Here is a 26988-nt window from a genome sequence, read left to right as displayed (position 1 = left end):
ACATGCAGCTACAATGGGGAAGGATAATATCGGGGGTGTGGTGTTTTGTTTTGTTTTTATTTATAGACTTATAGTAAAGGGAAGCCTTAACTTGCAAGACAACTCTGGGCAGTATGTACAACATACCGTAGATCCATGGAATGAATGGCATCAAAACTGGGCCAGGGCCACCTACGGGGCAGGGACAGGATACTAGAGTTCAGAAAATGCCACAAAGGTGGGATAGAGATGGGAGGTGAGTAAGGATGATGGGAGGGAAGAAGGACCCAGACAGATGGGCAGGATGCAGGCACGCACTCAGACCTTTGCCCAACCCAGGGCCAAGGCCCTACTGTGTGCCCAGTTCCCCAGCTTTGTGCTGTGGAGGGCACAGTCCCATCAGCACTCTGGAGCTGCTGGGAGCAGTGGCAGAGCTAGGGCCAGGTGGAATTGCATATGCAGAAAATAAATAGCGAGACTCCCACTGCTTACTTGAGAGCCGACACAGCTTCTCCCTCTCCTCTGTCCCTGGGGGTGCCCACAGTGCCTGGCATTGAAGTGATAGGGGCACAGGGGCTGCCCATCTTCTCCTGTACAGCCTCAAGTTCAGCTCAGGACTGCAGTGGTCCCCGGGTATAAATAGAAATGCTCATACAAAATTGAAAGGGAGGCTGAGGAGGGTGGGGGGTTGGAGAAGGGCTTGCTAGTTGTGGGAGGGAGAGTGATGTGGACGTCTCCTCGGAGCCAGCAGGGCCCAGATCCCCCAAGTCTCTTGGGCAGGTGCGGCGTGGCCATCTGTGCCATGGGGAGCTGCAAGGCCCTGCCTGGCTGGCTCCCCGAGGAGAAGCTGCTCCCAGGGCCGTTCTGGTTAGCGCGGGGAAGGGGCCGGGGAAGGCTGGAAAGCTGCAGTCCGAGAGCCTCTACTACAGAAGGGAGAAAGTCCTTACAGAGCTGGCGGGCAGACAGCCAATGGCACCTGAGAGTGGGTGGCTTCGGTGGCCAGGGCCAGTCCAGCATGATCGGGCAGGGGCCTAACTGGCCTCCATGCGCAGTTTCTTCCTGCTTTGTGGCTCATCAGGCTCGGAGTCGGAGCTGGAGTCGGAGCCGCCATCGAAGGCAGAGATGGTGCTGCCCTTGGGGTTGGTGTAGAGGCTGTTGTCCGACGACGGGTAGTTGGCCTGCAGCTGAGCACTCGACCGGGCTTTCTCCAGTGCACGCACTGCAAGGCAGGGGCACAGCATCACCCCGCAATGCCTGACCCTGGGCTCTGGTATTCCCCCTTTCTGCTGCCACGAGGCCTGCCAAAGTATAAACAGAGCCCTGGGCAGGCAGCAGGGAGGGCCCAGAAGAGCCCGGGTGCACAGCACTGCTCACCTTGCTGCTCCAGAAGGGCGTTCTGCCGTTTGAGGTCGTCAATGTCCTGCTGGTGTGTGTGGTTTTTCCGGCGCATGTACTGGATGTACTCTGTGGCTTTGTCCAGGATTTGGGCTCGGGATGCCTGTTGCAATAGTGGGAAAAGACACAGACAAAATAAAGACCTAGTCCATGCTGCTGTGGGGAATGACAGCAGGGCTGCCAGCTGGATAGTAGGCAGAATAGTTTACACATTGGCTTTAATCTCTCCTGCAGCAGAGCAAGAGAATGGACTATTCCCTTGCTGTACTGCTCCAAGCTCTCACTCTGCTGGGTGAGCCAGAACCAAGCTCTTGTCCCCACTACGGATCAATTTGGTTGCTCCTGGCTCCTCTCAGGTGCCCGTCAGCCTGCAGCAGAGACTGTGCTGATGTCACGACGGGTGAAAGATTGTTTCTTGATTCTGTGGACTGCCCTCTACTTGGCCTGGGATTGTTATACCCTCCTTCTGAGGCTTCTTCCTAGCTGACAGCTGGACCTGCACTACTCCTTCATCTCTCCTTGATGTGTCCGCAGCTCCCTGTTCCTCTTCTTTAGCAAGCAGGAGTGAGCTGATGCTTTCCTAGCCCTTTCTCCCATCTCACAACTGCTGCAGAGGCCACTGACATCCCCAGCTCTCCCAGTCCTCCAGCCAGACTGTTATGAAGCCCCACTGCAGCTGAGATACTCAGTTTATCTGAGCAATCCCTCCTCCTTGCCTGAATCCTGCACCTCTCATGTGATTTTTAAGTGCTGGAAGTTGCCACACCACTCCTTGTGACACACAAACCCCTTGCTCATTCCCCTTGGGAGGTTATTTCAGTTGTGCCTCTGATGCTAATCTGCTGACGCTGTATTTTTTTCTTCTCAGTCACTCAACAGCACAAAAGCTTCTTGGGACCCAAATCTCACAAGCAAGGCCACACTGCCATGCTCCAGGATGATGGGACATTCAGGCAGTGGCCCTTTGCCCACACCAGCATAACGTGCCAGCATGACACTGTGCAGGGCACCCCCAGCTCCCCGCTGAGCCACTGCACGGACAGGTGAGCAGGACAGTGAATGTGCCAGGCCCTCATTTCGCAGCAGGACAGAGAAGAAAGCCAGCAGCTTTCTCCACATGGCAGGGCTGTTGGTACAGCCCTGTGGGAGCAGGGCTGGGTTTAACTCAGCAAGAAACCACAAGAAAATCCTTGCTTGCACAACCGCTGCACCCAGCCCTTGGAATCTGCGGAGCTGCATGCTCTGTCTTCAGAGGCAGACAACCTCACTGCCTACTCCTGCTGCCCTGACAGCACGGCCATCAGCCCAGGGAGATAAGCCTGGACCCTGGATATGCTCCTTGCTTCCTCTCTATGCAAGGTGCATGCCCCAGTGTATGTGAGCAGAGCTTCGCACAGTGAGCACCCGTTAGGAACCAAGCTGTACTTATGGAAAAGGGGATGCCTGGTCCCCCATGCACTAGGCTGGCACCCTTGTGCCTTGTACCAACACTGGCATTGATCAGACCCCTCAAGTCAAACCAGCTCATCACCTGGGAAAAAACAAACAAACAACCAAAAAAAAAAAAACACAAAAAGGAGGTGATATTCTGCTGGCTTAGTGACTCAAATCAGGTGAGCAGGGGGTGGGAGGCAGGAAGGAATGGCAGGACAAGGAAGAACTATCAGGTTGCCTTGGGTGCTTGAGAAGCCAAAGCTTGTAGAACTCAGAATGAAGGCAGCCTTAGGGCCTGGAGAAAGCCAACCCCAGCTAAAATGTACTTAACAACAGCATCCAATAGTGCCACACGAAAATAAGAACTGTGGAAACCAGTCATGTGTGAGCATGCCAACAGCTCTACCACTGACTGTGTAACCTAAAAGCAAAGCACTCTGGCAGGCAGAGAGCCCCCAATGCTGCCTTAGGGTCAATCTTGGCTCATTCAATTAAGGTAGGTGGGATTTTGTCCCTTCTCACCCTCCTAGACACCCAGAAAGCACTGCCCCTGTGTCACACAGGCCAAGATGTGCAGCAGGTGGCATGTGAAGCCTCTCCTTGCTGCGGGGTGAGAGGACATTCTGGATTTGAGCAACCCTGTGGGCACCGAGCACTATGTTGTGACATGCTGCACGCTGGGTCCAAGCAGCTCAGGCCAAGCAGGGAATTCAAGAACTGCACCCAGGAATGTTGCTTGGCAGGCCCCTATGGGGAAGCTCTCTAGCCAAGAGTTGCAGATCAGCCCTATGGATGTAGCTTCTCCCTCTTCTCATTGGTGCTCTGGAAATCCCCTTCCAACCTCTGTGCCAAGCATCAGAGATAGGGCACTGCAGCTCCCTCTGCCCACAGCCTGATAGGGCACCTAAGCTGGGACCACCGCCCACAGCCACAGGAGCACATGGTATCTCAAAGCCAGCAGAGGTTGCAACAGAATGCCTGTCTCCCCAGGAACAAGGTCAGGCACTGCTTGGCTCCAGCCCCAGGGCTGGGCAGCTCTGCACAGGCCTCTAGTGCCCACGTGAACCCAGGCAATGCTCGGGCAATGTGGCATGTGGCTGGTTGGACTGGGCACCGTCGTCCTCAATAAACTCACCTTCTCCCCCTGGAGGGAGGGAACTGAATCCCGCAGGCTGTGAAAGCTGTCTTTAATGTGGTCCCTGCGCTTGCGCTCCAGTGCGTTGTGATGAGCCCGTTTGTCAGCCTGCAACGGAAAGGAGATGTGGAGCTTTAGAGGCATGCAAGAAGGAGAGAGAATTGCTACGCATCACGTCACGGAGCCACTGAAGGTGACGAGGGCAAGCAGCAACACTGCTGGGAACCACTGTGGAGAGACCTATAACCCTTCTAGCAGGGTGTCCCTCCCAGCACTGCATGCTGCTATATCCCGGCAGTGGCCAAGGCAAAGGACGCAGCCAGCAGGAGCTGGAGAACCCCAGAATGTCTGGCTTGCTCCTCCGCACCCAGTAGGTACCCAGGCACCACCTCATGCCTGCCCCTTCAAGCTGGCTGCCAGCGCATCCCCTCTGACTGCAAGTCCCTGGCACCACCAGGGAGCCAAGTGGTCCCAGGGACCACGTGGGCTCCAGCTGTGCCAAATTACAGGGGACATGGCGCCGAGGCCCAGCTATTGCCTGCACCCGCTTAGCAAACGCAGGAGCTACCTGGCATACCCCAACTAGCCAGTGGTTCCAGACCCTGGGGGCAGCACTAGGGGGTGTCCACAGGCCCTGGCAATGAGGCCCAGCAGCTGCGTCACCACCTCCCCAGGAGCACCAGGCCCCCCTTGCCCAGAGGCTGCAGAGGGTCAGCCATGCACCTGCCTGAGGAGCAACCACGCTGCAGCCCAGAGCTGAAGGTGGACAGTCTGACGACATGGCGTCCTGTTGGTTTGCGCCGCAGAAATGGGTTGACAAGCACCAGAGCATGTACCAAGCCACATCACAAAGGACAGTAGGGAAACTCTTCCTCTCGATCAGCCTCACAACCTGCCTCAGCAGCTGGCTCATCTCCCTGCTGGCTGCCCAGTGCAGAGGAACACACGCTGGCAGTGAGAGGGCTGACGAGACGGACCCTGGAGATCCGTCCCCCCAACACTGGCAGGCAGCCCAGCCTTCCACGCAAAGGCCAACCACAGCCTCACTGCTCCACACATCCATCGTCCCTATGGTGCCTGGTGCTCTTGCCAGTAGCCTGGGGAGCATGCTGCAAGGAGGACCCAGATCTAGATCAGGGCTGGAGACAAGCAGCAGCCCATCCACATCTCCTCCCTGTTACCCTGAGCTTCAGCCTCAGTCCTGCCTTCCCTCTGCAAGGGATAATTTCCAAAAAGCAGCCAGAAGCTCCAAGAAGGCCTGCTGAGTCCCAAACATGCACACAAAAAGCCTCACTAGTGTTTTAAAACAGCAGGACTGCTTAATATGGCCAAGCTCCCACAGACAGTGTTTCCAAGAGGCTACCACAGGAAAAGACAGGGAGCTGTCTGCAAAGCAAGTTGCTCTGCAGTTCCCCGGATGTTTATCTAAAAACACCACATTTGAGCTGGCGACTCCAGACAAGGTGCTCAAAGCAAGCTCTGAGTGGCCAGCAACTCATTCAAGCGAAGAGTCCAAAAACCTTGCTTGGATGGGCAGCACAAGTGGCCAAGACACTTCCTGTTCCTCCGGGAGAGAGTCTGAGGAATGCTTGCCACAGGCGCAAGTTGACAGGGGAAGCAAGCGAGCGACTTGGCCGTGAACTGGGTAAGCGCTTCGCTTCCTGGCACAGAGGGAGCCTGGAGGCCTTGCTCTGCAGCTGAGCCTCGGTGGGCTGCCCAAGCCCTGCTGGCTGCACGCTGTTGTGCAGACCGGAAGGGACGCACCTACGCTCCGTAAGGCCTGGCTGGGAGCCAGAGGTGCTAGAGGGGTATGAGAAGGAAGTGACACCCTTCACTTTCGGTTTCTTTCCTGAGCGTCACAGAGCCTGGAGAAAACTTCCTCCTAGCATGAGGGGCCAAAGCCCATGACAGAGGTGGCCGTGGCCAAAGCTCCTGAGGAGTGAGATCGCCTGCTGCAAAGCTGGCATCCACCTGGGGCCAAAAGGGCCAGGAGGAGCCAGGAAGGGTGCAGAGAACCCTCACGGGGAGGCTCAGCTGCGCCGGGCCCACCTCACGGCTGGGGCGATGCTGCAGGGCGCTCTCCTGGGGCCCGCCGGCAGGCCGTGGGACCGGGCCCCTGCTCACTGCCTGCCTGGGGGGCCTCCTGCCCGCACGGCGCCTGCAGCCCCCCGGCCTCGCCCCTGCCCCCATCAACACCCGGGGGACGGAGCCCCCCCCCCCGCTCCTGGCCTGCCCACTGCTGCACAGGACGAGGCTTCTGGGCCTCCCTTCTGTGCCCCCCGCACCTCCACGGCGGCTGCCCACGCGCGCCGCTCCCTCCCCACCACGGAGGCCCACAGCCCCCCCGCCGCGCCGCGCCGCCCGCCCCGGAAACGCCCCCCCCCCCCACCCAACGGCCCCGCGCCCCTCGCTCACACCCCGCCCCCTCCCCTCCCCTCCCCTCCCGCCACGGTCACGCGCTCGCTTCCCTCCCCGCGCACGCGCACTGGCCCCCCCCACCCCTGCGGGAGCGCGCGCCGCCGCTCGCGCCCCGCCCCCGCCCCCCGCGCGCCCCCACGTGGGCTCGGCCCCTCCCCTGCCCGGCGCCGGTACCGGGGGCGCGGCGGCGCGGCGCGGGGACGTACCGCGGACTGAAACCTCGGCTGCTCTTCCTGCGGGGCGGGGGGGGGGGGGGAAGGGGGAGAGAGAGAGAAAGACAAACACGCGTTACCGCCGGCGGGCACCGGCACCGGCGCGGCGCCGAGCCGGGGCCGGGGCCGGGGCGGCGCCACTCACGTCGCTTTCCACCTCGATGTCATCGTTGTCGCTCATCCTTGCCGGCCGGGGAGCTGCGGGCCGCGCCGCCACAACAACAGCCCGCACCGCGCAGCCGCCGCCGCCGCCGCCACGTGACCGCCCGCCCCACCTCCCCGCCGCGCCGCCCTCTGGGAGACGTAGTGCGCCGCGCCAGGCGCCGCCGCCGCCCCGCCGCGCCGCGCGGACTACAGCCCCCGGCACGCCCCGCGCCGCCCGCGCCGCCCCGCCCGCAGCCGTCGCCGCCGCGGGGCGGAAGCGCCGGGCTTCCGCCGGTGCCGGGCACACGTGGAAGGCGAAGGCACGACGACGGCGGCGGCGGCGCCCGCGGGCTCCCCCCGTCCCCGCCTCGCAGCCTCGACGGCGAGCCTCCACGGAGCGCAGCTGACTCTTTATTGAAGCGCAGCAGGGCCGTACGACAGAAAGCAAGCGGTGCTCACAGCTGGCCTCCCGGCCTGGGGCGCCCACGAGGTGCCAGGCTGGGGCTACCTGCTCCCGGCGCAGGAGCTGCTGTGCGCCTGACTGGCCACCTCCGCGTGCTGCCCTGGGCTCCCTGTGGCCCGTGGGGCAGCCCTGCTCCTGGGCCTTGTCCCGCCTCAGCAGGATCCAGCGGCGATAGCAAACAGTGCAAACAGGGGTTAAAGGCACTTCTTGGAGGGGCTGCACGCCCCCTTGGCTGCCCCACAGCACACAGCGGGCACAGCAGGCAGCAGTAGTGTGGGGCAGGGCACCCAGAGCTGAGACACAACCCTTTCTAGCCCAGGCGCTCCTCGTCCTCCTTGGGCAGCTCGCAGGCAGCCTCTGCCAGGCATCTGTCCTCCTCGGGGTGCTCCGGGGGCTCCCCTTGCTCGTTGCTGTCATGTGCTGCCTCACCCTCCGAGCCTGTCTCATCCGAGTCATCCTCCTCCAGATAGCGGTAGCCACGCACCTTGTGCCGTGGGCGGGGGATGCGGGGCATGCGGTATGCCACATGCCGTGCCAGCTTGTGCTCCATCCACATGTAGGCACTGGTGGCCACCGCCAGCGCCAGCAGCATGATGGACAGCTTGGCCTGCAAGAGGGCAGACCGGGGGCTGAGGGTGCTCCTGCCCCCCAGGCCCCGTGGTCTCCATGGGTGATGCAGCTGACCCTGGGCTTGGGGGCACTGTGGGGATGGCTGCCTGCTTGCCCCTGCTCACCTTCATGGGCAGCTCCAACCACAGATACACCACAAAGATGGCCAGGGCCTGCCACCAGTGATAGATGGTGAAAATGAAATCTTGGCGTTCTTTGTCTTCATATAGCATGCCCAGGAGAACTGCATGGGAAGAGATGAGCTTAGCCCATCGGCGTGTCCCCCCTGCCCTGCTGGCAGCCCCTCTCTGGGCAGCACCTGACTGTGCCATGCCATGGGATGTGCAGAGGGGACACGTTGGGAGCTGAGACCACATGGCTATGTCATAGCAGGTGCTCAAGGTAAGGATGTGTTGGGAGCTGAGATTGCCTGGCTGTGCCATGCCAAGGGATGGATGGAGGGGAGGTGTTGGGAGCTGGGAACCTGGCTTACCCATCCCTGGTACTCACTGCTAATGCCCGTTTTGTTGAGGGCACTTCCCATGCCCCAGAGTGTGGCCAGTGTGTACAGCAGAGGTGCCTGGACCAGGGACCGAGGCTCGGGCGCCCAGCAGAAGAGGGTCACCAGCAGTGCAGCATGGATGAGGGCTCCAGCCAGCAGCAGGCTGTGCCGCTGCAGGCGCAGGGCGCAGAGGGCCAGGCTGGAGAAGGCTGAGGCGGAGAAGCCGTAGGCCATGAGGAGGTATGCCAGCTTCTCCAACCCGATGGCACACACGCCATAGTTCTACAGGAAGGGCAGACAGGCACCAGCTCTTAGTAAAGCCCTGGCCAAGTGCCAGCCCTTCTGGTGCCCCGAGGCCCTTCCCACCCTGTCCCAGGGGCCGCAAAGTATACCAGGGAGAAACCAGTGCAGACGAAGAGCACCTCGAAGCCGCTGTAGATGAAGAAGGGGAAGAGGTGACGGAGGCGGTAGTCCCGCATGTGCTTGAAGGGCAGCTGGAAAATGTTCCCCCAGCCGATGCTGCGCAGGTCAATCTCCTCTGTGGGCCGGTAGGCTGAGCCGCAGAGCACTAAAACCTGTGACGGAGCCATGAGCAAGCTGGTAAGGAGAGCCCATGCCAGCTAGCACCTGCCCCAGCACTCACCACCAGCATGGAGAGGAAGGCTGCTGCCATGAGGGCACTCTCTACGATGATGAGGTTGACACTGCGGGGCAGGCTCTGCAGCACGGTCTTGTTGAAGCCAGGCAAAATGCCCTTGCTCAGGGTACCTGGAGGGCACACGCTGCGTCTCAGCATCAACCCAGTTGCCAAGGGAGAGGGGAGATGGCGCCAGACCACGGGGCAGTGTTACGCCTTTGGCACTCACCACAGTGCTTGACCCCGAGGAGTGTGTGGTTGAGCTGGTAGAGGTAGTTGTTGAGGAAGAACAGCATGGGCATCTGAGCGCAGACGAAACTCAGCTGCAAGAGAAGGCAGGGGGCGCTCAGCGCCAGGCTGCTCTGCCTACCGTCTCCCCTATGTCCCAGTGGCAGTGCTCACGTGGAAGCAGGCATAGAAGAGAGTATGGAAGACAACAATGTAGGCATTGCAGGCGCCTCGCGGCGCCCGCTGCTGCTCCTGGACATGCTCCTCCTTGTAGTTAGCATACTCGTAGTACTTCTGGGCCATCCTGCAGGGCACAGTGGTTCAGCTGATGGCACCTGCCCCCTCTCCCCCCCGCCCCCCGCCTACTCGGTGCCTACCGTGTGATGTAGTTGCCTATAGAAGCCCAGAGAGGCACGATGGCCACCCCGATAGCCACTGCGGAGGGCACCAGCGTGTAGTAGCGCTCCCAGTAGTTGCTGGAGACGAAGAGGGCATAGATGCCCATGGCCAGGAACATTGTCCACTTAGTGCCGAAAAACCTGCCAGGGCCAAGGAGAAGTCCAGATGGGTGCCAACATGGGTGCCAAAAGGAGCAGGGAGTGCAGGGCAATATTGTACCTGATGAGAACAGGTGTGTAGAGCAGTGCCACGATGGGGGTGACATTGATACCCATGAGCACCTTGCGGTCGATGTCCTCCAGCTCCATGTTGCTGTATTTCACCTCTCGATAGGTCTCATCATAGTGCAGGATGAGCTGCATCTGCAGTAGGCCTGGGGGAGCCCCGAGCACTCGTCATGGACCAGCCCTGCAACGGCGACGCAGGGAGCCCCGGCTGCGGTAGGCACCGCGGTGGCAGCCGGCGCGGGAGGCAGGGCCGTACCCAGGTACACGCCGTAGGTGAGCATAGCCGCCAGGCTGGCAGCCAGCACGTTCTTGACGACACCGAAGCGTTTACGGCGGAAGTACTTCTGCTCTTCCTCCTCCTCGTTGTAGTCGGGGTGCGCGCCCACAAAGTCATCCAGCTACAAGGCCGCTGCTGGTCAGCCTCAGGCACAGCGGCCCCTGTGCAGCCACGGTGTGCCCGGGCCACCGTGGCCACCTGCTGGCTAGGTCCTGGGGACTCACAGCCACCCATGCAAGACCGCTGGGCCTCCTCACCTGTGCCTCTGTCCCCTCAGAGCCGAGCCTGTTCCCCCCCACCATGTTGGTGGTGTCTTGGCCGCAGTTGGGGCCTTTCTCCATTGCTGAGTCTGGGGGGTGGCCTGGGGGAGTGTCAGAAGTGGGCAGTCCTGAATGGCACCCCATGTGGCCTATACCCCTGTGCCCAGCACCCACGTGCCCCAGGCCCCTGCACCCGTGTGTGCTGCAGCCCCTGTGCCCAGCACCCGCATCCCCCAAACCCCCAGCCCCAGCATCCACCTAGGTGAGAGTCCTTGTGCCAAGCACTCATGTGCCCCAAATCTCCACACTCTGCATCATGTGTGCTGCAGCCCCTGCAGCCTCTGTACCCAGCACCCATGTCTCCAGGTCCCCCGTCCCTGTACCCATGTGTGCTGCAGCCCCTGTACCCAGCACTTGTGTGCCCAGCACCCATGTGCCCCAAACACCCACACCCAGCACCCAGGTAAGCTGCAGCCCCTGCAGCCCCTAAACCCAGCACCCTCAGCCCCTGTATGCCCCGAGCCCTTGCACTCACGTGTACTGCAACCCAGTGCCCAGCACCCATGAGCCCCAAACACCCACAACCGGCACCCATGTGTACTGCAACCCACTGCACAGCACCCATGGGCCCCAAACACCCACAACCGGCACCCATGTGTACTGCAACCCGCTGCCCAGCACCCATGGGCCCCAAAAACCCACACCCGGCACCCATGTGTACTGCAACCCGCTGCCCAGCACCCACAGGCCCCGAGTCCCCACACTCTGCACCCATGCGTACTGCAACCCACTGCCCAGCACCCACGGGCCCCGAGCCCCCACACTCTGCACCCACGTGTACTGCAACCCACTGCCCAGCACCCACGGGCCCCGAGCCCCCCGACCCTGTACCCATGTGTACTGCAACCCGCTGCCCAGCACCCATGGGCCCCAAAAACCCACACCCGGCACCCATGTGTACTGCAACCCGGTGCCCAGCAACCACGGGCCCTGAGCCCCCCGACCCTGCACTCATGTGTATTGCAACCCGGTGCCCAGCACCCATGGGCCCCGAGCCCCCACACTGCACCCATGTGTACTGCAACCCGGTGCCCAGCACCCACGGGCCCTGAGCCCCACACTCTGCACCCATGTGTACTGCAACCCGGTGCCCAGCACCCACGGGCCCCGATCCCCCACACCCTGCACCCATGTGTGCTACAGTCCTTGTGCCCAGCACCTGCGTGCCCAGCACCCCCAGCCCTTGCACCCGTGTGTGCTGCAGCCCCGGTAGCAGGCACTGGGGCCGGGCCGGGCCGGGCCGGGCGCCGCTCCCTCGCGGGGGCGGGGCGGGGCGGGAGGAGGTGCCCTTAAAGGGGCCGCGCCTCAGCCCGAGCCCCGCGTGCGCTGCCCTCCGCCTCCGCCCAGCACCCGGGACCCCGCCAGCACCCCCGCCCAGCATCCTGGCTCCCCGGGCCTCAGCACGCCGCTGTTGCCTGCACGGCACCGGGCCCTTCCTGCGCAGCACCCGTTGGATCTCAACCTGCCCAGCAGCGCCACTTGCATAGCAAACATTGTACCCCAACTTGTGCCCCTTCCCCACAGCATAGCGCCCCCAAAATCCTCTGCATGGCACCCCTGCCCCTATGCAGCACCCCCGTATGCCTCACACCCGACAACACAGCACCCAGCCTGTTCCCATCCCCACCCTGGGTGCCACCGGCGCCTGCCGCCAGCCAACCCACCTGCAGGGCTCTGGCTATGCCTGGCCCAGGGTGCTGGTGTCACCCTGTGCTGCCGAGACCAAGGTGGGAGCTGGGCTCACCCGGCGGGCACTGCAGGCCTGGTGGGTGCTGTGGGGTACGGTGAACCAGCTCACGGCTCCCTTCCCCTTCCTGGAGTCGCTCTGGGTGCCTTTTGCTCTCTCGGTTCCCCTTTCCTGGCCCTGGGGCCCTGCTGAGGCAGCGCCAGGGTGACAGGGCAGGGTGCCCTGCCATGCTGTGCAGCAGGGGGGGACCCCAGCTCGGGGAGACCCTGCCAGTCTGGCATGGACCACCTCATTGCACCCCTGTTTGCATGTGTTGGGGCTGGGGGCTCCCAGTGGGAAATCACTGCTCCTTCCGGCACAGCATTCCAAAACCTGGGGTCAGGGGGGCACCCGTGCTGCCCTCCATCAGTCCCCTGCCAGGGAGAGCAGCAGTGCCAGGGGCAGTGGGAGGCTGCAGGGGTGAAGGTTGCCAGGGGGCAGGGTGGGGAGGAGCAGGCTGAGCCTGTTTGCAGGGCGGAGCTGGCAATATGGCTGTTACTGGATGCTGTGAGAGTCGGGGCAGGAGCTGGCAGAGCTGGTAGTGGGACATTTTTTGAGATGTAGTGCCAGATGGCAAGCTGGTGACTGGCACATGCATTATGCTGGCTTTGGGTGCATTTGAGGAGGAGGTGAGGGTGAGGGGGGACATAGGCTGGGGGGAGAGCAGATGGGAGGTGGCGCATGGGGGTTGCCTGGGTTGGCAGAGAAGCAAGCAACATGCCTTGGTACTGCTGGCATTGGTCCCAGGTGCAGTGGTGGGGCAGGATGTGGCCCATTACTGCAGAGCCACAAGGATGGGCAAATATGATGGTTGAGAGGAACCACTGCCCTGCAGCACCCTGCACTCTGGGCAGGAGGAACCTGGCAGGCCCTTGGATGGGGGTCCCATGGGGAGCAATGCAGGAATGGGTTTGTTTCCTAGCCCTGTGATGTTCCTACAAGGAGCAAGGGGTTGCTCTGGGCTACCCGTCCCCATGTTGCTTGCAGTACCCAAAACCTCCAAGGGTGCAGATTCCCTCTTGCCAAGGATGGAGCACATCCCTTCCCTACCTTGGCACAGTGTTGCGATGAGGCTATACACAGTGGCTGAGGCTTGGGGAGGGTAAAGTGTCCATGAAGGCACAAGAAGCAATAAACTATTGGTGGGCAACCCCAGAGGGAGCGGGCTTCAGTGGGCTTGTGTCCCCATGGGATCTGTCAAGGTCCTCCTGCATCAGGGCACCCCTGAGATGCAGCATGAGGAGCGTCTGCAAGGTCCCTGTGGGTCAGGGTGCCCCTGGAGCTCAGTGTGTGAGGTGTCTGTGGGGTGCCCCTACATAAGGGTGCCTGTGGGGTGCAGCATGAGGGGTGCCTGTGAGGTCCCTGTGGGTTAGAGCACCCCTAGGATGCAGCATGAGGGGCACCTGCAGGGTCCCTGTAGGCCAGGGCACCCCTGGGGAGCAGCACAAACAAACGTTGAAGATCTCTGGTAAAAACAAAGCTATCTTGCAGAGCAGGTAATACCAGGGTGGCTGGTGGAAGCGGAATAAGTAAAACCGTAACAAGTTCTGATCCCCCAAATAAAATATCCAGAGCAAACGAGATCATTCCTTTCTCTTTTGGGTGTTGGAATAGGGGAGTATAAAGCATCAAAGATGAGAAAGGAAAGGAGGGGTCAATACTGAGTCCAGTACTGTTCAACTTAATAATCAGTGACTTAGATAATGAAACAGAGTGCACGCTCGGCAAGTTTGCTGATGATACAAAATGGGGAGGAGCAGCTGATACACCAGAGGGCTGTGCTGCCATTCAGAGGGACCTCAACAGCCTGGAAAGATGGACAAAGCGGAACCTCATGAGGTTCAACAAAGGGAAGTGCTAAGTCCTGCGCCCGGGGTGGGCTACTAAGACGATAAAGGGAACAGAGCATCTCTCCTATGAAGAAAGGCTGAGGGAGCCAGGGCTGTTCCACCTGGAGAAGACTGAGGGGAGATCTTATCAACATGTTTAAGTATCTGAAGGAAGGGTTTAAAGAGGATGGGGCAAGACTCTTCTCAGTGGTGCCCAGCAATAGGACAAGAGACAGTGGACACAAATTGAAACATAGGAAGTTCCATCTGAATGTGAAGAAAAACTTCTTTACTGTGAGGGTGACTGAGCACTGGAATAGGTTGCCCAGAGAGGTAGTGGAGTCTCCTTCCTTGGAGACATTCAAAAGCACCCTGGGCAGTGTTCTATGGGTGACTCTGCTTGAGCAGGGAGATTGAACTAGATGATCTCCAGAGGTCCTTTCCAATCTCAACAATTCTGTGATTCTGTGATCCATGGGATATATGTGGGTCGCAGCACATTAGAAGTGGTTGTGTGGCACTGGGAGTCCCTCAGTGCCATGGGGGAGGTCCCATCCTGTCCCCGACCTCATCTCCATTCCCACCCCACGGAGGCGGGACACTGTCCTGCCCGCCCCTGCCTGTGGGTCTTGTCCACCTGCCCCACAGCATTTAGAAGGGCTCCCCAAGCCCTGGCACCACCAGCCTGGCCTCCTGCTCCTCTCGCCACCACTCAGCCCCACAGGTAGGCACTGTGGGACCCTGAGCTCAGCCAACCCCTACATGGTATTGGTGGGCCCCACGTTGGGTCTGTGTTGGGGGGCATCTCCAGCCCCACACAGGTGCATGTGGGAGCCTGGCAGCCTTGTGGGGCTGTCTTACTTGCCTCTCCCCTTCCCCAGGGTCTCTTCAGGAAGGATGGGTGGCTTGGTCATGGGGGCAGATGTGGGGCTACAGCTACGCCTCCTGGATCTGGGCATGTTCTCATATGCTGACGCAGTGGCAGTGGGCCCAAAGGAGGGCTGGCTGCCATGGGGCAGAACCAGCATCAAGGACCCTGGGAATCCCTGTGGAGTGAGTCCCATGGTGTCATGACAGCCCTGGGAGGAGGAAGGGAATCCCTGTGGGGTGAGCCTCATAGCTGCATGGAGGTGTGCTGGCAGTCCTGCGCCAGTGATGGGGCTGGACACAGGGCCTCTGGGGGTGCCTGAACCTGTCCGGGCTGGACCCTCTGCTCTGACCCTGGCAGACATTCCAGGAATCTCAGGCATCCCCCAGCGGGTGCACCAGGGCCTCCGGCAACCACACAGGGCTGAGTCACCGCTACGGCCAGGACAGCCCTGAGCACAAAGCCACTTTTCAAAGGCGCCACCAACTGCCCTGGGCTGGGCCTGTAAAGGGGGACATGTATATCCTTGTAAGGCGACTCCTCTCTTGACTGAGCCAGCCTTCCCAAAGCTTCTCCATGACAGGGCTGGCGCATGTCCTGCTCTGCTTGCTTTTTGACTTGCCCTGACACAGCACCCGCCTGGTGTGCCTGCAACTGGGGAGGACCAGTGCAAGCCCCAAAGCTGGCTGAGAAATGGATGGATGGACGGAAAGGCTGTGCCTGCCCATCTTGCCCTTCTTGCAGGGTGTTGCCCAGCTCTTTGGAGCTTGCTACGGGGCCCCCCACTGCCAGCCTGGCTGACACTGGCCCCAGCCCATGTGCAGCCCTGCCGTCACCCACCCCCTGCCTCTCCCCAGGGCCTCTGTGTGCTCTATGGAAATCAGCAGCCCGGTCTCGCAGTTCGGCCTGCAGCAGCCCCTCGAGCTCCCTGAGCAGCAGCTTACTTACGGCAAGTGCAGCCTTGTGGGCAGTGGCACCGGCAGAGAAGCAATGGGTGGCGAAGGCAGCCAGAAGGGAAGCATTAACTGCATTGCCATGAGGTGAGAGTGAAGGGCTGGGGGCACATGCCTGGGGACAGAAGGGAGTTGAGGTGCTAGGAGAGAGGGGTGGAGGGTGGTGGAGGAAAGAGGTGCTGTGGCAGTGCCAGGTTGGCAGGTGCCAGTAGGATCCCCTGGATGGTGCTGATGGGGAACAAGGATGCTGGGGACAAATTTTGGGGAGCCAGTGGTCACCATGATACAAAGTGGCCCTGTAGAGTGGAGGTTTGGGGAGGAGGTACTGTTGGGAATGGCGAAGCATGAAAGGCAAGAGGGGCCCTTGTCCCCAGTGCGGCCAACCTTGGGAATACCTAGGTGTCCAGACTCCCTGCCTTCTCCCAAGGGCCCCTGGGCTCCAGTTTGATCCAGGCGCAGGGCCTGGGAGACATGGAGCTCCTCTCCCTTGTCACCTTGAGTGGTGGGCCTGGGCCAGGGTGCAGGGCTGGGGTTCCCTCTGACACCCACATCCCCGCAGTCGGAACCCCTACGCAGGGCTGGTGAGCCGCCTGCGGGCAGCCTGGCTCTCAGGGAAGACGCGGCCCATGGAGTACCGCGTGTCCCAGCTGGAGGCCCTGGGCCGCTTCCTGGATGAGAAGAAGCAGGACATCCTGGAGGCCACTGCCTTGGACATGCGCAAGGTGAGGGGCTAGGTAGAGGAATGGGGTGCTGGGCATGGGGGTCCGCTCATCAGGGTCCAGCATCCCCCCATGCTGGGATCTTGCATCCTGCTGGGTGCAAGCACTGAACAGAGGGGACAGCTTTGGGGGTCCTGTGTCCCCCCTTTTGAAGGGGACACAGGACCCCAAAAGGGACCTTGGTCCTATATCTTGCTGGCTGCAGGCACAGGGCTTTGGGCATGGGGGTCCTCTAATCAGGTTCCTGCATCCCCCCTCACTGGGATCTTGTGTCCCACTGGGCCCCAGAAGCCAAGGAGCTGCCACAACTCTTCCTGGGCTGCCAGCTCCCATCTTTGTGCAGTGGGTTGCCCAGATAGGCTGGAGGAGTAGGGTGCAAGGGCACTCCAGGGCTGTTGTGGGGCACCTGTAGGTGCTCTGAGCGTGGGGTCCCCTGCAGAGCTCTACACAACAACGGTTAGCTAGGGCATGTGAGTGCTAGACGGGCAGGCTGAATGCTGCTAGCCACGTTCAAAGTGGCTCATGCTGGCCAGCAGGAAAGGAAAATATCTCTCTGCCTGTGCTCACTGTGAGGATGCAGTGCAGCATCAGTGTGACAGTGGCATAGATTGCCTGATCCTGCCTGCGCAACTCCCCTCCAGCCCTGTGGGCCACATCCTGGCACCACTAAGGTTTTCCTGTCCAGTTCAATGCGCCCTTCCCAATCTTGGTGCTGGCTTCATTGTAGAGCACCAGCTTCTGTAAGCAGCATCTTCCCCATGGAGTTACAGAGCTTCACTCTTGATGTACACCCAAATCATCAGCAAGTTCCAGGTGGCCTCACGTGGCATTCATGGTGTCGCAGGTGTGGAAAGCTGCATCCTGGGTTGCTACTCACTGGCCAAATCGTACCAGGGATTACCAGTGTTATGCAATGTGCTGGCTTTGCGCATTCTTCTGTGGGCCATTCAAAGCTGCTGTGGCTTGCTTGTCTCTCAGGGGATGGCTTTTGTTGGCAGGGTTGTTGGGCTGCACTGTGGCACAGTCAGGGAAGTGGCTGTAGTTTTGGGAAGGCTTTAGGTATTGTGGTACCCTGGGAACTTCTATGATGGTGCCCATCAAGGAAAGAGGGGATGATTTTCACCTTTGTCATATTCAGCAGTCTCCACTCATCTCTTGTCTGGTTTGGCACATCAGGACACTCCTTCTTTTCCCCTTCCTAATATGTGCTACAGCCTTTATGAAGGGAGAGGGATGTTTTCTGAGGGATGGATTGCCTAGTTATAGTGCAACTGATCCCAGTTAGGTGCCCCTGCACACTGGTTAGAGGATTTTTGCAATTTTTCATCTCTCATCAGATTGGGTACTCTTTCAATAAGGTATCATGGCTGTAGATGTCGTTACCTGGTAGTGGTAGCACTTAGAGGATTTGTGTCTTTGGGTGTATCAGTGCACTGACTATGCCCTCAAATGTGGATTTCATAATTCTAAAATCTCACAAGGCTTGTAATTGCCTTGTTTGCTTGAGGTGAGAATCTTCTGCTTCAGCAAGATGTTGATACACATCAGCATGGGAAGTACATTGTCCATGTTTCCTAATTGTATGTAATTAAGAGCTGATTGACCAGTAATATGCTCGTTATGCAGTCAGGCCTTCATAGTTAGATGGACAATTCATCTGGTCTTACGTATCTGAGGTGGGTGCCTCACTCCTAGTAGTGCTCATTTCTCTCCATTGATGATAGAAAGAACCTGGATGACTCACACTTAATGTCCCATCTTCCAACTTTAATGCCTCATCAAAACCCTTAATGTCTCATCTTCACTAGCAATTGCTTCATCCTCCTAGAAATGCGATTATCAGCCTGAGCCGAGATGAATGGCCCGTTGCTTCATCAGACATCCGATGGATGTGCTGGCTGAGCACTCATCTCTAGCAGCTGTGAATTGTGGAAGTGGAATACGTCCAGTTGCTTGAGCAGTGTTGAGAAACCAAAAGTTCAAGCACAGCTGGTTGGTTGAGTTGGGCTTGGTGGTGAAGTACATGAAAGGTTGCCATCTGAGACTTAGCAGTCAGATTTCCTAACCAGAGAAACCCTGAACCAATATTTTGCTGAAGAAGGGCTCCCACCCAGAGATTTACTTTGTTTGAGGAGTCTGAAGAGAGTTGTGGCAGTGTGTATCAGGCAGCTATGCGCACAAAAGTTTGCAGGCTGCTTAATAGGGCAAAGAGTTTTGCTTCTTCTGCTCTGGAGTCATGTTTTGGAAGCTTGAAAATAAACTTCCTCCTGGCTATTCTGCACCATCCTCTAGCTGAAGTGTTGCCTCTCCAGAGCAATGGAGTTGTTTTACTGATCCTGCTATCTTCTTGTGTCTTAACGCTTCTCCCACAAGACCAGGCAGTTGTGTCCTTAATTCTGTTTCACTGTTATTGCGTCAGTGCCAAGGACCTACCACATGCAGGAAATACCTCTGTAGCCTCTTTGATTCCAGCTTTTACACCCAAGCAGTATACCACTCTCAAGTAATGGTCAATACTGCATGTCCTGACAGTTTAGCTTGATAGAACCCGATGGGTTTATTTAATTCAGTTATTGGGATTTTTCACCCGATGTTCCTTTCCCAGCCTAATGTGGGCTCAGATGCAGTAGCTCCAGAAGTTCAAAGGATTTTTCTGCTTCAGACAAGAGTTTGATGGCATGTGGTAGAGCTCTGCCCTGCACAGTCCTGCAGATCTGTCACAGGGCAAATAACTAAGCTGTTAGTCTTCTTTATATTCCTCTGTGAATAAAGTAATTTTGGCTTTCACACACAGGCCCAGGCTTTAGAAGGCAGCTCTGAACTTTGCTTCCAGCTTGTGTTCCCAGGGAGGGAGCCTATGCCTAGGAAGCTGGGACATGGTGACTCACGGCAATAAGGGCAAGCACACCAGTTTGAAAGCTTAACTGCATGTTTTCCAGTCCCAGGTCAATGACGTGGAGCCAGTGCCCAGCTCACAGCTAACTTGGATTTGAGCACTAAGGATGGCTGCATCTGATACAGCTTTTCTGTAGCCATTCCTTCTCTGGAACTCCGGTGACAGTGCTTGGTCCCCCCTTGGCTCAGGTCTCTACTGTTAGATAAACTTGGGAAGCTATTAAATTTTGATTTCTCAGTCAAAATACCCATTTCCATAAAATTTCAGGGACTGTGGTATTCCTTGGACCTCTGTCTTAGGGCCTGCAGGAAATAATAGCCACTGGGGCCTTTTAGGGGGCAGAACAGAAGAGCAGAGACATGTCTCTCATGGATGGGGAGGAAACAGAGCACAGTGTTGGGAGCGATGCTTATGGTATTCTCTGTCCCCAGCCATCCTTTGAGGCCTGTTTCTCCGAGATTCTCCTCTGCAAAAATGAGCTCAATGACACCCTTAACAACCTCTCCCACTGGATGAAAGATGACCATGTGGAGAAGAATCTGGTAAGGACAGAAATTCTGGGCTACCATGGTGGGAGAAGAAAAATTGCAGGTGGAAAAGGGCAGAGCTTGTTCAGAGGGAGAGCACAGTGTGTCCTTGATTTGAGGCAGGGCAGGAGGTGGTGGGAATGGTGCTAAGGCTATGGCCTGACTTGCAGGTGACACAGCTGGACTCAGCTTTCATCCGCAAGGACCCGTATGGGGTAGTGCTCATCATTGCTCCCTGGAATTACCCTATCCACCTCTTCCTCGTGCCCCTCATCGGGGCCATCGCTGCTGGTGAGTCTAAGCTGTGCCAGAGCCAAATCCTTCCTCCAGCCCAGAGGACCCAGCCCATAGTGGTAGCAGTGCTGGGCGCTGGGGATGGTCTGGCTGGGTGCCTTATCTCCAGTCTAGGTCTGGAGTGCCAGGAACACTGGCTGCGAGTGTGTCACTGCTCTAATATCCTGCCCATCTTCCCCCAGGTAACTGTGTCATTGTCAAACCCTCGGAGACGACGAAGAACACTGAGAGGCTCGTGGCTGAAGCGCTGCCCGGCTACTTGGACAATGTAAACAGCATTTCCTGTCCTTCTCCCTGTCCCTGTCCCATGGCCAGGGCGTTGCCAAGCCCACTGCCCTGTGCACGCCAGGCGCTGTGCCTACCTTGCATGCACTGACACCAGAGCTGCCCCTGTGCCCAGGCGCTGCCCATGCCCACTTCCTCCACTCTCAGCCAATGTCTCCATGCCCAGCAGCCCTGGATGCTCTTTGTGGGAATGAGGACAGAGTGGGCTGGGCAAATGCTCACAGAGGGGTTGGGACTCTTCCTCTTATGTTGCAGGACTGTTTTGCCGTGGTGACTGCTGGAGTGGAGGAGACCACCAAACTGCTGGAGAACAAGTTTGACTACATCTTCTTCACTGGTACGTGCCAAGGGCCAGAGCTGAGCCCTGCCTGACTGCTGGTTTCTTGTGCAAATTGGGAGAGGATTCCCACCAGACTGCTTGCTGCAGCTTAGCGTCTCCATCACAGAGGAAGGGTAGCAGCCTGCCTGCAGGCATAAGGCCCCCTTCCTGGCCCTCCAGGAGGCGAGAGCTGCTTGTGAGGGCTGTCCTGGGGATCTGGTGTCAGGATCCAGTGGAGGATCTGGGGTGTATGTTTTTGAGACACTGGTGGGACTTGATGTGTTTCCCACCGGGCCTGGCTCCCTCGAAGTCAGGGGCCCGTGGCTGTGGGATCCCTGCTGTGACACATCTCTCCCTGCCCTCAGGCAGCCCCTCCGTGGGCAGGATCATTATGACAGCTGCTGCCAAGCACCTGACACCAGTGACGCTGGAGCTGGGAGGCAAGAATCCCTGCTACGTGTCTGACACCTGCGAGGTGCAGAATGTGGCCAGACGAGTGGCCTGGGGACGCTTCTTCAATGCAGGGCAGACCTGTATTGCACCTGACTACATACTGTGCAGCGTGGAGATGCAGGAGAAGCTGCTGCCTGCCCTGCGTGAGGCCATTACTGAGTTTTATGGCCCCAACCCCCAGGAGTCTCCTGACTTTGCCCGCATTGTGGGAGACAAGCAATTCCGTCGTATCCGGGCTCTGCTGAGCAGCGGGCGTGTGGCCATTGGAGGGCAGATGGATGAGCAGGAGCGCTACATTGGTGAGGACGTAGGGATGTGGGTTAGCATGTGGGGAGCAAGGAAGCTCTGGGCACGGGAACATGTGATGGGGAAGCAGAGATGGTATAAATCAGAACCACAGGGGATTTTATGTGTCAACCTTCAGTCACAAGGACAACATGGACATCTAAAAACTGAAACCTATGGAGAGATGCATAGAATCTTTTGTTGGAAAAAGGAATTTGTGAACCAGCTGTTTCCTAGCATGTCCTGGGGTTGCGGGACCATCAATTTCTGTGTGCTAGGTAATACACTGCCATAATCTCTTTCTGCAGCTCCCACAGTGCTGGCAGATGTGCAGCCCTCTGATCCTGCCATGCAAGAAGAGATCTTTGGGCCCATCCTGCCCATTGTTGTTGTGGCCAGCATGGATGAAGCCATTGAGTTTATCAATTCCCGTCCACAGCCACTGGCCCTGTATGTCTTCTCCTGCGATAGCAAGGTGTGGTGCATGGATCAAAAAAGGGGGCAAGGAAAATGGGGCTGTAAGGCTAGTGCCCACCTGGCTGGCAACCCAGGGCACGCTCTAAAGGTCCTTCTGAACTCTGCTCCTCTGGGCACACAGGGGCTGATAGTAGAGTTAGCTGATGTCTGGCAAGCGCTGCCTACAATGCGAGGGCTGTGCCCCATGTGCCCCATTCTGATGGGAATCCTCTCCCCATGTCCTCAGCAGATGTGTTCAGCCCTGTTGGTGTCCCATGGATCTTGATTAGAGCAGACAGTCCTGGTCATGGGGGAAGAACTGCAGCTTGAGGTGCAGGAACAGGGTCTGTCACATCTGCCTTCTCTGCTTCCCTTCCAGGTGGTGAAAGAGGTGCTGGAGCGGACAAGCAGCGGTGGCTTTTGTGGAAACGACACCCTGATGCATGTGACGTTGACCTCGCTGCCCTTTGGTGGGATTGGTAGGTCCAAACCCCCCAGCCCTGCCTGTCTTTAGCCAACTGTGAGCCAGCTATGATCAGCTCCAACAACCCTGTGCCTGAGTTACGCAGGGCATGGTGAGACATGATATCCAGGGAGATGGGACACCATACCTGGGCCCAAGATCCTCAGCCTCAGGGCACTCAGTGAAGCCTACCAATCTCTACAGTCATACTTTTGCACTGCTAAGCTTTGAATTAGACCCCATCAGAAATGTCAGCTCTTTGCTTCACTGTGCCGGGGTTGAACTCTTGGGCTTTGCAGCCCTGTTTCTAGTGAACATACCTAGAAAACCGTAAGTTTTCTTCTGTCCTGCTTGCTGTCACAAGCACAGTGTCAGCAGGGGTACTTCATAAAAAAATGTAGGGGTTTATATCACTGACCCCTTGAGTATTTCCTTGATATTTCTGAGCAGCATGGGTGGCTGGGTGTGAATTTTGTGCCAGTGTAGAGCTCCTCTCTTGCTCATGCTTACATGGAGGCTCTTCAAGTACTGCTTCCTAGGGTCAATCTCTCACTCTATTCCCCTTCTAGGAGCACATTCAGTGGTGTTGTGCTTCTTAGGTAGGTGAGCTTTTCTTCTGTTGAGAGCAAGCACCCATCAGCAGTGCTGCATGGGAGCCTGTAACACTGCTCGTGAGCAGGCTTGTCTGTGAATTTTGCCTTCCTAAGACAAATAATAGGAGTAGAATGCTTACAAACCTCTCAAAAATCCGTTTGTGGTAACTTGGAGATTCTCTTCAGGAAAGGCACAACCATCAGCAAGGAAGAGTTTGCCTTATATGAAAACAAAATTTGTTTTCTCAGGTGAAATGCCAAGTCTGTCTAGCCTTGGACCCTGTTTGTAGCCTTTCTCACAATTAGATGCTCAAGGAAGAGCATGGGAATACAGAAAGCCACTAACAGTGCTTCTGCAGAACATTTTCCCAGTCTTCCCGAATCTTACCCAGAATATTCTCCCAGTCTTTGGATCTCAGGATAGAATATCTCAGATTTATGCTTGACATGAAGCAGTAACACTTTTCACTGGAGAAAACACAGAGCCAGGTAAGGCAAATGGGTAAACTGAATGAAAACATACTGCTGATCTTGGTAGGTGGCAGTTCGTTGCCCACAGGAGAAGTACAGTGTTAGGATGGACTAGGGTAAGGATGGATGACCACAGTATGCTAACTTAATGAACCATCTCCAGCATACAGGCATTCCGAATAACTGCGTATCAGAGAATCCACAAGAGAGAAGTGAGCTTAGATCATCCTAGACTGTGTATTTTGTTACAGTGCCTGGTCACCTCAAATTTAACAGCTCTGAAGGAGCAGAAAAGCCAGACAAACCTTCCATAATAATACTGGAATCAAAAGGGGCAATTGCTTAAAACAGAGGAAAGTGAAATATGTGGAAATTAAAAGAAACAACTAAAGCAGCAAAATGCTTGCAGGCAGTCTGAACACTTTTTAAAGATGGGTTGTCAAAAGTTTGAGATCAATTAATACGATTATTCAAATAGACTTGGAATGAACCATAAAACCGGCTAGCTTGTTTGACTAGCAGAGTAAAAGGTGAATACTTGGTTTAAACAAAAAAAATCAGTGTTTTGTCCAAGCGAGAAACATGTGGAGGCAACTTCCCTCTTCAAGCTGACAGATGATTCAGACATAAATGGTCACCATGACAGCAAAGCAGAATGAATTCCTTGCTTGAGTATGAATTAGGGAACAAGTTTTAGTGGTTCCCATACCTTAACTTTCCTGTATGGAAATGATTCTCAAAAACTGCCTCGCAGTGTCAGGTGAAGCAGTTTTCTAACAACCTGATATGAAGATATAAAGTCACTGCGCTATTAACTGTGATGTACAACCTCAAGTTTAAATCAGCTGCAGGAATCAGAGGATCTGCTGTTGCCAATGTGATTCCAGTTTTTAGGATTTTCTAGAAGAAGCTCTAACAAGCCTAACCATCATTCCAGGCAAGCTGGTGGTCTCTAACCAAAAGCATGGTTGAATATGGTGGAGTCAGGAAGAACAACATAGAGTTTTTTTAAAGGAAAATCAAGCCTCCAAGATCTGGCAAACCTTTCTGAAGGACCTGTGATTGTGTAGATAAATGTAGTCCAATATAACCAATGTACTTGGATTTCCAAGTAGTGATTATTTGCAGAAGGATTTGCTAGTACTGGGAAGCTGAGCAACAAAACAGTGAGTGAGGGTTGCATGGGAGACTGTGACTGTTTCACTGAAATCCTCAGCATTGCACTTGGCACTGGGTCATCAGGGACCCAAATGTCAGGTATGGCTAGTGAAGGCAGGGAAGGCGAAAGGGGAAACTTTCGGTAGCACAGAACAAATTTGAGGTGCACCTGGGCCTGGGAGATGACTAGCAGGTTGGTTCCTGCTTCAGAAGCAAAGTGGTAGAGCTTGAAAAAGTACAGAGAAGGCCAAGAGATTTGATCAGAGATGTGGAGGAGATGGACTTTGTCTTGTAAAAAGGCTTATGAGAGGACATCTGACAGACATTTGTGTGTTCAGTGCTGTGCTTACATGGCTCTCGGCTCTATGGCGCGTCTCCATGCTTGCTCCCAGCCAGCCAGCCTTTACTTCCTAACAGTGATTTCTCCCATCCTCTGCGATGGCTGTGAATCCTGCCAGGGCACTATACAGCCCTGTGACATCCCAGTGAAGCCACCTCGATGTCTGCCCATCTCCGCTGCACACAGACGCAGAGCTAGCAGAGGTCCCTTGCTCAAGGAGATCTGTTGTCTGTGTGATGGGTCCAAAGCTCATGCTGAGAGTGCAGGTGTGATTTTGGGGTTATTTCTGTGTTAGGGAAGTGAAAGAGCTCAGCCCAGCTGGTGCTCTGTGAGCACCCTGTAGCTCTGTAACCCATTGCTGCTCCGTACTCCTACACCACATCTATCAGGTCCTCCGCTGGCAACAGCGTCATTCAGCAGAACAAGTATTTACATCAGAAGGGCCTGTAACATGTTTCCCTTGTATATATTATGCTTGAGTGGGCATGAGCAGAGAGTCCCATAGACTCAAACCCGTGCTTTGTGTTGCAGGGAACAGCGGCTTGGGAAAATACCATGGCAAGTTCACCTTTGATACCTTCACTCACCACCGCAGCTGCCTGCACCGCAACATGGGACTGGAGACCATCAACGCCCTGCGCTACCCACCTTACAGCCAGCAGAAGTTAGGGTTACTGTCAGCTGCCTTTGAGATCAGGCGCAAGGGCATGTGCACCCTGCTCTGAGGACTGCTGCGGGCTGCCCAGCGCCACTCATAGACTGCCTCGGCTGGGGAGAAGACCTCCTGGCCTGGCCCCTACACTGGCGCCAGGAACTTTACCACTTTCCCCAGGAGGCTGTCATGCTCCTTCCATCCCTGCGCCAGTTCCCAATTCCCTTGCCATGTCCTTTGCCTCGCTGTCACCCCTACACATGTAGGACAGCAGGGGAAGACATTTGCATCTAGTCAGCCCTGTCCACTTGCTCCTCCCCAGCTTCCTCTGCTCAGGACCATTTGCCATGATGATTTGAAATGATAAAAAATTCTCTGGAATGACCTGATTCTCCCTTTCTCACCCTACATTTCTCTTCCCAGGAGAGAAATAATCTCCTCAATGCTCAGGACCAGCAGCTAGCCCCATCTCTGTTTAGATGAGCTTTTTCTTCCAGATGAACCTTGCTCTCCCTGCTTTCAGTGTCAGCTGCCACTTTTCCCTCCATGCAACCCTGCCTTTAGTAAAGACTTTGCATTGAACTCTGCTGCCTGGCCTCACGCTGCGCCACCTTTGCCCAGCCTGGTTAAGGTTTGGGGGCACAGATGGACAGGGAACAGGAACCTGAAGGAATTGCTGTAGCCAAGCTCTGAAGAGCTGCTGGCTCTCCTTCCCTTCTGCTCTCCACCTGGGGTCTCTCAAGGAAGGGCATGTGGGGCACAGAGAGGCACTGGGGGAGGCCGATGTGGGGGTCACAGCAATTCCTACCTGGCTCAGCTGCTGATGCATGATTCAAACCCTGAGTGGTTTGGGCTGGGGCAGAGCCAGTGCTGACTCAGTGCTGTGGTAAAGAGTGATGGGGAAGAGGTTCCAAGAGGAGCAGGAAGCCAGCAGTGCCGCAGCTTCCCCATAGCCCACCCTCCATCCCTAGCACCCAGAGGAAGTCTAGCTGCCCACAGTCACGCTCTGCTAGGACGCATTTCTCTGTGTGTCCTGAGCCAGACCGCCTGGAGGCGGGCATTGGGCCACATTGGCACCAGCCTCCTGAGGCAGCCCTGATGCAGCCTTGCGTCTGCCTCCCCAGGCTGCATCCTCCTGTGGCACCGTGTCCTGCAGCGGGAGCGGGCAAAGTGCTGAGCCTCCTGCAGCACTGAGCCCCAACAGCTCAGCCAGGCAGGAGCTGTGGTTTCCAGGCAGCTGCCCTGGTCCCCGGACAGCCTCAGCATCACCTGCCTCGTGCCTCCCCCAGGGCCACCGCATGCTACATGGAGATTGGCAGCTC

At 57.1% G+C, this 26988-nt stretch overlaps 3 protein-coding genes across 5 annotated transcripts; 1 reads left to right on the top strand and 2 right to left on the bottom strand.

Annotated features, from left to right (window-relative positions):
• Nucleotides 1-38: 38 nt before the first annotated feature.
• On the bottom strand, nucleotides 39-6837 carry MAX (MYC associated factor X). Of its 3 annotated transcripts, none has more exons than XM_062576010.1 (5): nucleotides 6719-6837; nucleotides 6536-6594; nucleotides 3944-4051; nucleotides 1354-1477; nucleotides 39-1198 (listed from the first exon to the last, which is right to left on the bottom strand). In XM_062576010.1, exons 1-5 carry the CDS (start codon nucleotides 6752-6754, stop codon nucleotides 923-925), a joined length of 603 nt encoding a protein of 200 aa, XP_062431994.1. In that variant the 5' UTR covers nucleotides 6755-6837; the 3' UTR covers nucleotides 39-922. The 3 variants fall into 3 exon arrangements, with proteins under 3 accessions (XP_062431994.1, XP_062431995.1, XP_062431996.1); XM_062576011.1 differs by having other exon boundaries at nucleotides 926-1198; nucleotides 6568-6594; nucleotides 6719-6836; XM_062576012.1 differs by lacking the exon at nucleotides 6536-6594 and having other exon boundaries at nucleotides 926-1198.
• A 284-nt stretch (nucleotides 6838-7121) lies between these two features.
• Nucleotides 7122-11619, bottom strand: UNC93B1 (unc-93 homolog B1, TLR signaling regulator). The gene is made up of 12 exons (XM_062576960.1): nucleotides 11539-11619; nucleotides 10317-10420; nucleotides 10039-10180; nucleotides 9775-9928; nucleotides 9534-9695; nucleotides 9331-9460; nucleotides 9158-9251; nucleotides 8935-9059; nucleotides 8684-8866; nucleotides 8300-8573; nucleotides 7915-8033; nucleotides 7122-7787 (listed from the first exon to the last, which is right to left on the bottom strand). The coding sequence occupies exons 2-12, from the start codon at nucleotides 10398-10400 to the stop codon at nucleotides 7491-7493; spliced, it is 1764 nt and encodes a 587-aa protein (XP_062432944.1). The 5' UTR covers nucleotides 10401-10420; nucleotides 11539-11619; the 3' UTR covers nucleotides 7122-7490.
• A 3470-nt stretch (nucleotides 11620-15089) lies between these two features.
• On the top strand, nucleotides 15090-25739 carry LOC134141428 (aldehyde dehydrogenase family 3 member B1-like). Its single transcript, XM_062577663.1, is given in 12 exon segments — nucleotides 15090-15236; nucleotides 15238-15278; nucleotides 15660-15842; nucleotides 16315-16477; nucleotides 19802-19912; nucleotides 20068-20188; nucleotides 20374-20459; nucleotides 20732-20813; nucleotides 21161-21547; nucleotides 21842-22008; nucleotides 22369-22468; nucleotides 25546-25739. Coding segments are annotated over 12 exon segments (1782 nt in total).
• The last annotated feature ends 1249 nt before the right edge of the window (nucleotides 25740-26988 follow it).

Source organism: Rhea pennata, chromosome 5 (genome assembly GCF_028389875.1).
Source record: "Rhea pennata isolate bPtePen1 chromosome 5, bPtePen1.pri, whole genome shotgun sequence".
In the NCBI taxonomy this organism is placed as follows: domain Eukaryota; kingdom Metazoa; phylum Chordata; class Aves; order Rheiformes; family Rheidae; genus Rhea; species Rhea pennata.
Note: the sequence above shows the minus strand (reverse complement) of the source record. Positions and strands in the feature narration are given on the sequence as shown.